Source organism: Otolemur garnettii, unplaced genomic scaffold, assembly GCF_000181295.1.
Source record: "Otolemur garnettii isolate 467f Iridium unplaced genomic scaffold, OtoGar3 scaffold00023, whole genome shotgun sequence".
NCBI classification, from domain to species: domain Eukaryota; kingdom Metazoa; phylum Chordata; class Mammalia; order Primates; family Galagidae; genus Otolemur; species Otolemur garnettii.
Genome location: NW_003852418.1, coordinates 12889434 through 12904014, shown reverse-complemented (window position 1 = coordinate 12904014; position 14581 = coordinate 12889434). Strand labels below are relative to the sequence as shown.

Sequence of the window (14581 nt, the reverse complement as noted above, 5' to 3'; positions counted from 1 at the left end):
CGCCCGGCTATTTTTTGGTTGCAGCCGTCATTGTTGTTTGGCGGGTCCGGGCTGGGGATTCGAACCCGCCACCTTAGGTGTACATGGCTGGCACCTTAGCTGGTTGAGCTATAGGCGCCGAGCCGAAGGGGAATTTCTTGAAGTGGATGTGCCCATTTGTACTTTGGACAGTTACTGCCAAATGCCCCTCCCTGAGGCTGTGCTGGTTTAGCCCCTCCCTGCCGTGAGCGTGCCTGTTTCCCATCCTGACCAACACAGATGTTATTCAGCTTTTTGACCTTCTGCCTAGTGCTAAAAGAAAAATGCTATCTCTGCCTGGTTTTATGTAATGTCTGAAGACTAACTCAGTTACCAGTGTTGAAAAGCTGTTTCCACTTCAGAATCGGTTTTGTCTTTGTCGTGAAGAATCAGACGGCCTGTTGTGCTGGCCTTATGTAGGGTGGAGGTGCCCCCCATCCCATGGGCCCCGTGTTTATTTTATTCATTTATCTTTTCTTGTGGCCTGCTGGGCCCCTGTAGGTTGGAATTTGTCAGTCCTGGTGTAGAGAGAAACAGAACTCCTTCTCTTTGTGAAGCACGGAGTTGGTTTTGGAGGGTTATATAGAAGCTGAGGGAACAGGTCTGCAGAAGGGAGTCTGGTGGGAGTGAGTCTCACAAGGGCTTGGGTTGTCGGAGAAAAGTGGAATGTGTAGGGGAGACGAGAGGCCGGGGCCACGTTGCCCTTGGCTGCTGCCGGGCAGCTTCATGATGGAGCAGCTGGGATAAAAGGGGGAGAGCCTTGGATTTGAGTTGTTGGGTTTTTTTTTTTTGTTTTTTGTTTTTTTTTGAGACAGTGTCTTACTCTCTAGGCTAGAGTGCTGTGGCATCAGCTTAGCTCACAGCAACCTCAAACTCCAGGGCTCAAGTGATCCTCCTGCTTCAGCCTCCCGAGTAGCTGGGACTACAGGCACCTCTACCATGTCTAGCTATTTTTTCTAGTTTTGGTAGAGACAGGGTCTTGCTTTTGCTCAGGCTGGTCTCAAACTCGTGAGCTCAAGGGATCTTCCCACCTTGGCCTCCCAGAGTGCTGGTATTACAGGTGTGAGCCACTGCGCCTGGCTTGTAATTATTGGATGATCGTGGGGGTGGGATGCTGTGGGAGTAAAGCTTTTGTAGGAAGAGTCATGCCTTTCTGGGTCACAGGAGACCAACAGGGAAAGACTGGGGCTGGTGGGAGTGGGGGTGGGGAGGCAACACCGGGGAAAAGGTCTACCATTCCTGTCTGTGCCCTCCCCCAGAAGCGCTGGTGCTGAGAACCGGGTGTATGAGTGGTTTCCCAGTATTTTTCCCTAGGCTTACAGTAACCATATTATTCTTATTTAAGTATCGAATAATAAGTATATAGTGTTTGCTTTATGCATTTTCCCTTCCACTTAATCACTGGGATCTTTCCCAGGGGTGTGTGTGTCTGTGTCTCATTCTTGTAATCTCTGCAGGGTTGTAGCCTGGGGGCATCTCCGTCATTCCCGGGGCTTTGCTCTCTCCTGCTGCTGTGCGCACCCTGGTGCATTGCCCTTTGCTCACAGGACTAGTATTTTTGTAGGATGCGTCCTAGAGGGTCTGAGCTTTACATTTAGGGAGAAGTTGCCACATTGACTTGGCTTTGTGGTAGATTAATCCCCATTTCTCCTCCTGCTAGTATTCTCGCGGCTGGAGATACATCCCGACTTCAGAGAACTCGCTTCCTTCTGTGGATCCTTCCCGACTGCAGATTTTATCTCCCCTGAGTTAACGTAGAATCTGGCCACTTAGGTGAACTTAGAAGGAAGAGCCCCAGTTTCTTTTCATACCTTGGCTTCAGCTCCTTCTAACTCTGCTCCCTGCCCCAAGGGATCTCTGCTTAACTGCTGTTGTTCCCTGGAGTAGCCAGTGGTTAAATAGATGAAGTAACATTTAAAGTTTGCTTGTCAGGTGCTCGATAGCTTCATGTAGCTGGTGCCCACTGTGTTGGGCAGTGCAGGGACAGGACATTCCCATCATCACAGACATTTTTGGGGTCAGTGCTGCTCCAAAGCAGGGTTCTCAACCTCAGGACTGCTGATGGTGGGGCCACATAGTCCTCGGTTGTGGGGACCACCCTGGGCATTGTAGGATATTTAACACCATCTCTAGTCTCCACCCACTCAAGGCCACTTGTCATCCGTGGTCCTGCAGTGTGACAACCAGTGAGTGCTCCCAGGGGTCAAAAATCACACCCCTCCCCTGTTTTGAGAATCACTGCTGTAGACTGTTCTGCCTGTATTGATACATTGATTTTAATTTTAATTTTAATTTTTGAGGCAGAGCCTTTCTTTGTCACCCTTGGTAGAGTGCTGTGGTGTCACAGCTCACAGCAACCTCAAACTCTCGTGCTCAAGTGGTTCTCTTGCCTCAGCCTCCCAAGTAGCTAGAACTACAAGCGCTCGCTGCAACGCCCAGCTATTTTTAGAGAATGAGGCCTCACTCTGGCTCAGGCTGGTCTCGAACCTGTCAGCTCAGGCAATCCACCTGCCTTGGCCTCCCAGAGTGCTAGGATTACAGGAGTGAGCCGTAATGCTACCGTGAGCAGCCCTGATTTTAAGTTTGCTTCTTAATCTTCCTGGATCTGTGCAGTGTCAGCGATGAGACCGTTCCTTCCTGGATCCTCTAGCTTCCTGAAACGTTGGTATAGTCACAGGCAATTGAGCAAACAGTAGAACCTCTGCAGGTTGACCACTCCAGGGATCGTGACAAACTGGTCAGCACACGGAGATGGTCACCATAAGGAACCAGGCCTAGTGTACTGATACATACATGGGGCGCGTGTCTGGTCTATGAAAATTAGGTCAATTTAAGGGGGTGGGCAGTGTAGGGACGGGTCAGCTACGGAGGCTCTAGTGTATCTGTGGAGTGCCTACTGATTGTAGGAGCACCGGGTGGCAGAGAGGCTTGTTTCTGGGGCAGCCAGCTCCTTGTTACATTAGTTACCTTTGGCAGAAACATTGTTCCCTTGACCTTGCCCCCATGTTTACTTTTCCCTTGTATTTAAGCCAGATTGAGTCAAACCACTGCACATCTGCTCAGCGGCCTATCTGCTGTCAAAACCTTTATTTGCTTTACATTCAGATTGTAAGAAAAATCTATTTTGTTTTTCCTTTATATAAATGGTCTAAGCAAGAAGCAGTGTGAATTACATTTTATATAAACTTCTTAACCTAGTTGAATTGCTATTGCTTTCAACTTGGCCAGGCTCTCTCACACAGGCAAACACTGTTTCATGGTTTCTTTTTTTTTTAAATCTGGCAAAAATAGTTAAAGAGAAATAACATCTACTATTGAGCAGCTGTTATGTGCTAGGCTCTGTTCTATCCCCTTTACATATTAAATCTCTAATCCTCACGGGAATTCAGCAAGGCGGGTCTTATTATTATCATTTTTCAGATAGTAAAAGTGAGAATCAAAGAAAAAGAGCCCCAGGCTGCATAGCCTGGGTGGCACAGGGCTGGGTTTAGTCCCAGGGTTCTTCCCTGTAGCCCACATGGCCCCCTCTTTTGACACTGTTGCTCTTGGGTAGTAGTTTCTTCTTCGGGCTTAATTTCTTGCTATTAAGGGATTCTGTCTTGTAGCTCATCTCCCAGCCGGGAAGCCAGAGTGTAAGTTTCCTGTTGTGGCAAGTGACAGTTCAGTTTGGTGTTAAGAAACAACTGTGACAGCCCTGACGCCAAGGGGACAGCTGCCACAAACGCTAGCCTGGACACCGCTCCTCTGGAGCTTCCGGTGGCTAAAGTCCAGCCTTTGGACACATAGGGTGTGGTGGCAGTTGCCAGGGGAACAGAGTGTTGGAGAGAATCACAGGGATGGATCCACTCATTGACAGAGAGCCTCCCTGGCTGCCACCACTTCTGTTCGGGCAGATATGGGAGAATTGGGTTACTTGTAAATTTGCCACTAAAATTGAGCTTTCCACTGCAGGAAAGCAGCTCCAGAAATGTGAGCAGCTGATGGTTCTTGGTGCTGCAGTGATAATGTTTAAGAAGGATTCATGGATAGGGACTAAATCCCGTTGAGACATTTAGTAGAACAGTTATGTGGCTCAGTGAGCAGGGCGCCGGCCCTGTATACCGAGGGTGGCGGGTTCAAACCCAGCCCCTGCCAAACTGCAACAAAAAGTAGCCAGGTGTTGTGGTGGGCGCCTATAGTCCCAGCTACTCAGAAGGCTGAGGCAGGAGAATTGCCTAAGCCCAGGAGTTGGAGGTTGCTGTGAGCTGTGACTCCACAGCACTCTACCAAGGGCAATAAAGTGAGACTCTGTCTCTAGAAGAACCCCCCCCCCCAAAACAATTCTTCTTTAATATTTAACAGTCCCCTGGCTTGGTTCCTGTCGCTCAGTGGTTAGGGCACATACACTAAGGCTGGCAGGTTCAAACCTGGCCTGGGTCTAGGCCTGGTAAATAACAATTACAACTACAAAAAAAAAAAAAAATAGCCAGGTGTTGTGGCAGGCACCTATAGCTACTTGGGAGGCAAGAGAATCACTTAAACCCAAGGGTTTGAAGTTGCCGTGAGCTGTGATGCCATGGCATTCTACCCAGGACGACATAGTAAGACTGTTTCAAAAAAAAAAAAAAAATTTAACAACCCCGTCAGGGCCCCCTTCATTCATTCATTCGTGTTTTGGAAACTGAGTCTCACTTTGTCACCCTGGGTAGAGTGCTGTGGTGTCATAACTCACAGCAACCTTAAACTCTTGAGCACAAGTGATCTTCTTGCCTCAGCCTCCCAGGTAGCTGGGACTAACGGCTCCCCTCACTATGCCTGGCTGTTTTTTCTATTATTTTTAAAGATGGGGTCTCTTTCTTGTTCAGGCTGGCTTTGAACTCCAGAGTTCTGAGGATCCACTGCCTCGGCCTCAGCCCCCCAAAGTGCTAGGATTATAGGCGTGAGCCACTGCGCCCAGCCCAGGGCCCACTGTTTAACATCAAGCCCTTGCTGGTGTCTCCACAATGAAGAGCAGACTTCGCGCTCAGCACCAGTGTCGCTCACAGCACGCAGCCAAAACTAGGTGATAAAGTTTGCTTTTCATTGTACTGATTTTGTTGTTTATCTCTGATTTATGGCAGATGATACTGGTTTCCATTTGTGGTAGTGGTGTGAGCTTACCTTTTCAAATACATTTGTGTAAATGGGGTAAATCCATTTAAAACAGCTACAGTAGAAGAACTGCTGTAGATTGGCCACCCAAGGGACTGTGATAAACTGGTCAGCGTACAGAGGTGGTCAGCATAAGGAAGTAGGCCTGCTGTACTGATGCGTGCCCGTGGTGCATGTCCGGTTTCTGAAAATGAGGTCAACTTAAGGAGAAGGTCAGTGCCGGGAGGTGGTCAGCTGTGGAGGTGGTACTGTTTATTTAACCAGTCTCCCTCTGGTGAACAGTGCTGTGGTCTCAATGTTTGTGTCCTTCCAAAATTTATGTGTTGGAATCCTAAACCTTAGCGTGATATAATCATGAAGTTCAGGGGGTGACCAGGTCATAACAGTGGAGCCCTCATGAATGTGCTCCACTCCCTTGCAAAAGAGGCCAGGGACCTCATTCATCCCTTCCGCTGTGTGAGGGCATAGAGCAGGTGCCGTCTACGGGAGCGGGCCTCACCAGACACCAGAGCTGCCCTGTGCTCTGATCTTGAACTCTCCAGCCTCCAGACCATAAGCAATACATTTCTGTTGTTTATAGATCACTCAGTCTAGGTGTTCTGGCATAGCGGCCTGAGTGTACCGGGACACGTGGTTAGGATTCTTCCCCGTCTTCTGCTGCCACTGTGCTGTGGCATCTTGTGCACCACCACGTGGCCAGAGATTCAGTAATGAGTAAATAGCTTAACTAGATGGCTCGCTGTGTTGAAAGGAAGAAATAAACAAAACCAAAAAAACTCACATCAGCTGTCAACCTGACAGTTTGTGGTTCTCTTTTTTTTTTTTTTTTTGAGACAGAGCCTCAAGCTGTCCCCCTGGGCAGAGTGCCGTGGCATTACTGCTCACAGCAACCTCCAACTCCTGGGCTCAAGCGAGTCTCCTGCCTCTGCCTCCCAAGTAGCTGGGACCACAGGCGCCCGCCACAACGCCCGGCTATTTTTTGGTTGCAGCCGTCATTGTTGTTTGGCGGGTCCGGGCTGGGGATTCGAACCCGCCACCTTAGGTGTACGTGGCTGGTGCCTTAGCCGGTTGAGCTATAGGCGCCGAGCCAGTTTGTGGTTCTCTTAATAATTCGTGTTTCATCTTTCATTAGAAACTTACCACTATGGAATCATCATTACAGGACTCTTACAGGACAGAGAGAGATGGTTCAGGCAGTGGTCAGTTGTATCCATCTGTGAAGGTGTCTGCAGATAGAGTAGGGCGTTTCTGGTCCAGTGACTCTTCCCTCCTTCCTCTTCCTCTCTCCGTCCATCTGTCCTCCCTGCATTCCGTTTCATATTCAGTGAGTGTTCACTGATAGATTTGCATTGAAGAGCAGAAAAGGGGAGAGTGGGTTGAAGCTTGTGTGTGTCTCTGGCCTTTGGACAACTGACAGGGAGGCCAACAGGAATGAGTTCCTCGAAGTGGAGTCTGTCTTTAGCTGAGCCAGTCTGCGCCCTGACACGGGTCACTGGAATGAGGATGCTGCTGGTAGAGAAGACCATTGTGTTTGCTCAGGGAGATTTTGAGCATCTGAGCTGGCTCACTCGTCTTTGGGGTCCTGAAATGCAGAGACTGAGTTTGCTTACTCTGTACCCCCGCAGCCCACCAGGGGTCTGTCCTGTAGGAAGAAGAGGAAACGGAATGCCCGTGGTAGGCAAATAATTACGTGAGCCGTAGTTGTCAGATCTGTTTCGTTTCACTTCAGCTGGTGACATCCCTGGGGGCTGGCAGGGCTGGGGGCATCTCCTTCCCAGCCCATGAGTGCTGGGGTGGTGAGGTGGACATCCCAGCATGGAATGTTTTTGATGGCAGTGCTCAAGAAGGCTTACACTTCTTGAAATGCCTCATTCAAAAGCTCTCCAGAAGACAAGCTGCCCTTTCGGGGTTTTCAGAGTGGCTTTGTTTTTCCGGAGCCGTCCAGATTCCCAAGTGTTCCCTTGCCTTATTTGAGAGTGTCTCAGGAGCAGGATTCGAGTGGATTGGTGCTACTGAGCTATCCTCTCGGGAGGCCAAGTTAGGGGCAGCATTTGAGGCCAGTCCCCCGACAGCTGGCATGCTGGCCCCTCTCCAGGTTATTTTGGGCTCTGAGACATCGTCTTTCCAGCTCCCTTCTCCAGCGTGTTGTTGAAAAGGAGAGCCCAGGCTGGAGAGGAAGTTTGTCTCCTCTTCTCCTTTATTTAGTGATCTTAGTGTAACCAGCAACGTTCACAGCGTGGGGCAGTGGAATAAGACTGGCCGGGTGCAGGGCCCTGTTCAGCCGTTCCTCACATCTTGGCAAACTTGGGTGTTGTATTGAACTGTTTGGAGCTCCCCGTCTCTGTGTGAAATGAATGTGATAATAGTGCTTATTGCAATGTATGTAATTGCTTAGCAAATCTGTGTAATTTTAAATGAATCCCACTTTTTGGAATACAGTTGTGCCCCAGATAGTGATGTTTTGGTCAGTGATAAACTGCATGTGTGACGGTGGTCTCAAAAGATTATAACACCATCTTTCTACCATATGTTTCCCAGGTGTAGACATGTTTGGATTCACAGCGCTTATCACTGTGTTAAAACTCCCGCCTTGCTTTGTGTTGTGATACGGTATCGATTATGTGCCATATAGTCCAGGCGCGCCACAGGTGATACTGTCTAGGTGTGTGCAAGTACATTCTGTGATGTTCGCGCAGTGGTGAGATTGCCCAGGGCACAGGTCTCAGACTGTATCCCCATTGTTAAGCAGCATGTGACTAGAAATAATTTGGGAGTGGGGACAAAGCCTCTTTTATTTGGACCATTTCTTAGAAGCCTCCACTTTTGTTTTTCTGAAATCTCACTGAAGTATGCAGCCGCATATGTGGCTGTGGTCCTGACCCAGTGAAGATGCTTTAGAGAAAAATGCTCTGATAACAGTGGACAGATAGGGGTGTGGGCAGGGCTTCAGTGGGATGGGCAGGGCCTTGCTGGTATGGGCAGGGCCTTGCTGGTTTGGGCAGGACCTTGCTGGTATGGGTGGGGCCTTGATTCTGTGGGTGGGGTCTTGACGCTATGGGCGGGGCCTTGATGGTATCCTGTGGCCTTGATATATAGGCCTGTTTATTCCACAGGTGCTGCGAGTGGCTGAGATGCTGCGGTGGAGGGGAACCCAGGCCCCGCACTGTGTGGTTGGGGCACCCGGAGAAGAGAGACCAGAGGTATCCTCGAAATGTCATCAACAATCAGAAGTACAATTTCTTCACTTTTCTTCCTGGGGTATGTGCAAGCAAGGACTGCCTTCTTTTCTTTCTCCTGTTACAAATATGTTCTTGGTACCAGTCTTAAAAGTCTGAGATGCCCGTGGCAGATTTTGCGAATCCCCTGTGTCTTCTCCAAACCACCTTAACCACTGGCTATTCATATTCTCCAGCCTGATGACCCAGGGTGGGGGTGCTGGTTTTTATCTGCAAGGCTGTCAGACTCCACCCGGCCGGTTAGAATAACTTCATGTGTGAATAGCATATTGATAAGAGTGAAAAAGATATCAAAAAATAATATCAACACTGCTCGAATCCTCCTCCCGTCATGGCACATTATAGGCAAGTTGAGAGACAGAAGTATAGTGAAAAAAGTAAGTTTTTATCTTACCATCTAAGAAAATTTCTATCAGTATTTTTGCTAATAAATGGTCCTGGGTCATAATGCTTCTACAGTCACTTATACAAATCCCTGGGCATGTACTCAGCAAACCGTCCCCCCCCCCAACACACACAGAAAGTAAATATTTTTATCCGCTGCTGTGGCTTCCACATATATGCTCATTGACTTTGAGAAGCAGGGCAGCGATCAGCTCCAGTGCAGAAAGGAAAAAGTGGCTGTGTTAGATACTGTGTGTTAATGCAGAGGCACAAATCCATTATTAAAGGTCAACTTGAATTTTTTTTTTTTTGCAGTTTTTGGCCAGGGCTGGGTTTGAACCTGCCACCTCTGGCATATGGGGCCAGCACTCTACTCCTTTGACCCACAGGCACCACCTCTTTTTTTTTTTTTTGAGACAGAGTCTCACTATGTCACCCTCAATAGATTGCGGTGGCATCACAGCTCACAGCAACTTCCAACTCTTGGGCTTAAGCAATTTCTCTTGCCTCAGCCTCCCAAGTAGCTGGGACTACAGGTGCCTGCCACATGCCCAGCTATTTTTTGTTGCCGTTGTCATTGTTGTTTGGCTGACCCGGGCTGGTTTCAAACCTGCCAGCCTCGGTGTATGTGCCTTGCACCATAACCATTGTGCTATGGGCACCAAGCCTGGAGGAAAAACTTTTATTTCACGGAAAGTCTTATGCCCACTAGGGCCACCCTCCTCCCTTTCCTGGTTATGCCATCTGGACTATGTGGTCACCAGAGTAGCTGTGGTGGGGCAGGTCACAGTGGTTCTCAACTGCCTTATCCTTGAAGAGACACCACCAGTGAGGTGACCACTAGTCACGTGGTATTGCTGTCACTCCCAGGGAACATGGCAGTGGTCAGAATCCTGCTAGAACTCAGTGGCCACCAGGTGGGACTTTGCTGTCTTATTTTTTGGAGTTGAGATCATATCATGGTCATAACTTTGTATCTTCCTTTTTGGACTCAACCTTATAGCATAAACATTTCTCACTAAAACCTCTCTCTAAACAACATTTTGAGCGGTGTACTTGTCCTTACAAAATTTGTAATTTAGGCTCGGTGCCCATAGCTCAAGCGGCTAAGGTGCCAGCCACATACACCAGAGCTGGCGAGTTCGAATCCAGCTGGCCCTGCCGAACAACAATGACAACTACAACCAAAAAATAGCTGGGTGTTGTGGTGGGCGCCTGTAGTCCCAGCTACTTGGGAGGTGGAGGCAGGAGAATCTCTTGAGCCCAGGAGTTGGAGGTTGCTGTGAGCTGTGATGCCACAGCACTCTACCCAGGGTGACAGCTTGAGGCTCTTTCTCAAAAAAAAAAAAATGTAGTTTAAGAAATAAAACATGGGAGGCCAAGGTGGGTGGATTGCTTGAGCTCACGAGTTTGAGATCAGCCTAAGCAAAAGTCTCTACTAAAAATAGAAAAACTAAGGCAAGAGGATCACTTGAGCCCAAGTTGGAGGTTGTTGTGAGCTGGGATATCACAGTGCTCTACCCAAGGTGGTAACAACTCGAGACTCTGTCTCAAAAAAAAAAAAGAAATAAAACATAACACAGATAGGGCTGACGCTCCTGTGGGCCCTTCCCATTGGATATCTCCTCACCCCTAACCCCCAGCAAGCAACCACTATCTTGAATTTCCTGTTGACAATTTCCATGTCTATCTTGATTCACTTTTTTACTTTCATGGAAAATATTTTTATTACCCATATGTGTTTCCTAAACAACATATGGAAGTGTTTAAGCTTGACGTGTAAGGTATCATGTACATTTTGTTCTTGAGTAGGAATGTTTCTAAATATTTTCCTTCCTGCTAAATCTTCATCAGACAAGCCCTGAATGTCTCTTTTCTGTTGTTCCTCTACCTTCCAGGTGCTGTTCAACCAGTTCAAATACTTCTTCAACCTTTATTTTTTGCTTCTTGCCTGCTCCCAGTTTGTTCCTGAAATGCGGCTTGGCGCTCTCTATACCTACTGGGTCCCCCTGGTGAGTAAACCGGCATTGTTTGTTCAGTAACCTCAGAGGTTTGGAAACAGAAAGTTCTTTGTTTCTCTTACCCTGGCATCTGGAGTGGGACAGGGGCCTTTTAGGACAGGGGCCTTTTAAGGGAAAGGAAGCCCTCAAGCTAACACGTGAGGATTCGCCTGCAGCCATTCATTCATTCAGTCATTCACTATTTCAGCAAATATCTGTTGCACGCCATCATGCACGGCACTGTTCTGGACCCTGGGAACACAGTGACAAGTGAGAAAAAAAAAAGGATCTTCTGCCCTCGTGGATTGTGGTACGATGTGAGCATACAAATCCAAACCCCTGAAATCTAAAATTCCCCACAGTCTGGCCGGCGTGCAGTGGCTCATTTCTATAATCCCAGCACTCCAGGAGGCTGAGGTGGGTGGATTGCCTGAGCTTAGGAGTTCCAGATCCGCCTGAGCAAGAGCGAGACCCCATCTCTACTAAAACTAGCCAGGTGTTGTGGCTGGCACCTGTAGTCCCAGCTACTCGGGAGGCTGAGGCAAGAGGGTGGCTCAAGCCCAAGGGTTTAAGGTTTCTGTGAGCTATGATGCCACAGCACTCTCCCCAGAGTGACAGAGTGAGACTATGTCTAAAAAAAAAAAAACAAATAGGAGACATTTGTAAAAGTAGAAGACATGTAAGCTCCTTGTAAAGAAACAAAAACAATGAACTTGTCTTACTTTGGGAGGCCATCAGGTGAGAGGTGATAAGGACAGTGCAGAAGTCTCTGACGGACCTGTGAGCCATGTCCCCACACCGTGCATGCCTGGTCACCACTTAAGTTACGGCTGCAGCTCAAGGAGGATTATTTCTTTCACACAAAGAATAAAAGATGCTTTGGGGATGTGAGAACAGTCCTTTCTTTCTCTGTGTCACTTATTGGGGAGATAGGATGCTGGGAACCAGAGAGAAGCTTGGAGAACCTTTCCCTTGGACAGCAGACGTTCCCGTGTGTCGGGCAGCAAGCCCGATCACCTGTCGGGAGGTGCCTGTGCTCTCAGCCTTCACCTGCAGACGAAGATGATCAAATAGAGCCTTGGGAGAATGAGCAACTCATGTCATTCCAGATGTGGCCGGGTGCTGCTCCGTCCTGTCTGGCGTAAGCATGGATCAGCAGCTACCAGACCCAAAAGTTAGCAATGTGAGAGTTTTATATGAAACACCCTAACATATTCATTTTTTAATTTCAGAGCTGTTCACTATGTACTTCTATTAAATCAAAGCATGGTTATTTGTTTTAACAAAGTCTATAGTGTATATAAAAGATGATTTGTCACACTGCCTTTTATCAGTCCCTTTTTTTTTTTTTTTTTTGAGACAGAGTCTTACTCTGTCTCCTGGGCTAGAGTGCTGTGATGTCACTGTAGCTCACAGCAACCTCAAACTCTTCGGCTTGAGCAATCCTCCAGCCTCAGCCGCTGAAGTAGCTGGGACTACAGGCACCTGCCATGATGCCTGGTTAGTTTTTTTCCTATCATTAGTAGAGACGGGATATCTCTCTTGTGCAGGTTGGTCTCTAACGCCTGAGCCTTGTTGGTCTCTAACTGCTGAGCCTCAAGGGATTCACCCGCCCCAGCCTCCCGGAGTGCTGGGGTTACAGGCATGAGCCACCACGCCCAGCCTAGTGCTGATCTTTTAGAAGTGTAGTTGCGGGGGCTGAGGGTGGTGGGTATGACAGCACAGCACTCTATTGAGGGTGACAAGTGTGACTTGTCTCAAAAAAGAAAGAGTAGTTGCTTGAAAGGTAATATATTCATGTGATTCAAGAAACACACAGATGCCCTACTGAAAATCTGCTTCCATCCAGTTCTGCCCCTAAAACACCATCTTTTATTTCTAATCCAGCCTTCCGGTTTCTTTACAAACAAGCACAATGAATAAAATTCTTACACCTTTTTCACTTTCTAGAAAAAGAGTCAAGGTGCACCTAGTTCAGAATCATTTTTTCTTTTTAATTTCCAGTATATCTTACTTTTTTTTTTTTTTTTTTTGAGACAGAGCCTCAAGCTGTCCCCCTGGGTAGAGTGCCGTGGCATTACAGCTCACAGCAACCTCCAACTCCTGGGCTCAAGCGAGTCTCCTGCCTCAGCCTCCCAAGTAGCTGGGACCACAGGCGCCCACCACAATGCCCGGCTATTTTTTTTTTTGGTTGCAGCCGTCATAGTTGTTTGGCGGGCCCATGCTGGATTTGAACCCACCACCTTGAGTGTACGTGGCTGGCGCCTTAGCCACTTGAGCCACAGGTGCTGAGCCTTACTTTTATTTTTAAACATCGATGACTCAAAAACATTTAAAGCACTACGTGAACTGGACCAGCCCTCTTTCCAGGTGGTGTGTAGTGCAGGCTGGCCCTTCGCTGTCTCTGGTCTGAGATGAGGCTGCTCCTTAGCACCTGGCACTGTTGCCTTCTGTGCCCCCGGCCCCCTCTTGCCCCAGTCACCTCCTGCCCAGCCCCCAGCATGAAGCACTTCAGACCCCATCTCTCAAGCCTTGTCTACTGGATTCTCTTAAAAACCAGATCCTGTGGCTGCTCTACTGCCTCTGACGTGGCTTCTGTTCATTTTTCTTTTCCTTTTCTAATTACAGAGGATCTCGTGATATTAGAGAAAAGTTTGAAGAACCAAAAAAACACACAGCAAGCCTGCTAAAAATCCCCTGTGCAGCCCCGTCCCTGAGATGGCCTGTCCATGGTTCTGGTGTATTTCCTTACAGCTTCCTCTTACTCATGCGCATATTTTCTGTAACTACAACGTACATTTCAGTAAGCTGCATCCTTCCTATGGATTCACAGGTTTCGTGCACGTCAGTTGGGATCACAAGGGTGCCTGTGAAGGCGGCTTGCTCCCGACCTCTTGCCTTTGGCACCTCGGTGGTGTGTGGTTTAACCTCTCTTTCATCCTTTGGCTTTATCCATCTGCTCAGCCCTGGTACAGCAGAATCTCACACCTAATGGTTTTTTGGGGTATGGACATCTGAGCAGCCCTTCAGCCTCATTTACATTATAACTGGTGCCTATGGTGGGAGGGGACCTTAACCACATTTGGTATACATTTTTTTTTTTCTTTTGAGGCAGGCTCTTGCTCTGTCGCCCTGGGCTGGATTACCATGGTGTCATCATAGCTCACTGCAGCCTCAAACTCTTGGGCTCCAGTGATCCTCTTGCCTCAGCTAGGAATAACCACACACAGATCATTTTTTCCTCATTTTTTGTAGAGATGGAGTCTTGGTTTGTTGCCTAGGCTGGTCTCAGCCTCCTGGCTTCAAGCAGTCCTCTTGCCTTGGCCGTCTAAGGTGCTGTGATCACAGATAAGAGGCATCAACCCATACTGTTTAGCTTTAGTGCCTTTTTTCTTGGTACTACTTTAGAGAGCAAACACCCTTAGGAGAGAACTGAAATAATCCATAACATTATTTGTATGATGACAAAATAGGACATCTGGGTTTTTTGAGATATAATCTACATACCATGAAATGCACAGATCTTCAAGGTTTCAATTCAGTGTGTTTACACCCTGTAAATATCACCTTGATCAAGATGTAGAACGTTTTCTGTTTCCATGAGCCCAGAAAGTCCCCCCAGCACCCCTTCCCTTACCTCACCCCTGCCACAGGCAGCTGCTTTTCTGCTTTCTATTTCTCATTCATTAGTTTTGCTTTAGAAAAATCTATTTTTGGCTCGGCGCCTATAGCTCAGCCAGCTAAGGCGCCAGCCACGTACACCTAAGGTGGCGGGTTCGAATCCCCAGCCCGGACCCGCCAAAACAACAATGA

General features: G+C 48.0%; 1 protein-coding gene across 1 annotated transcript in view; it reads left to right on the top strand.

The window, feature by feature from the left end:
- The window catches only part of ATP9A (ATPase phospholipid transporting 9A (putative)), a 118323-nt gene that overhangs the window by 10897 nt on the left and 92845 nt on the right, over positions 1–14581 (top strand). The window contains exons 2-3 of the mRNA XM_003787704.3: positions 8262–8406; positions 10667–10780. Coding sequence (XP_003787752.1) covers positions 10742–10780 — 39 coding nt within the window. The 5' untranslated portion in view covers positions 8262–8406; positions 10667–10741. The remainder of the gene's footprint in view (positions 1–8261; positions 8407–10666; positions 10781–14581) is intronic.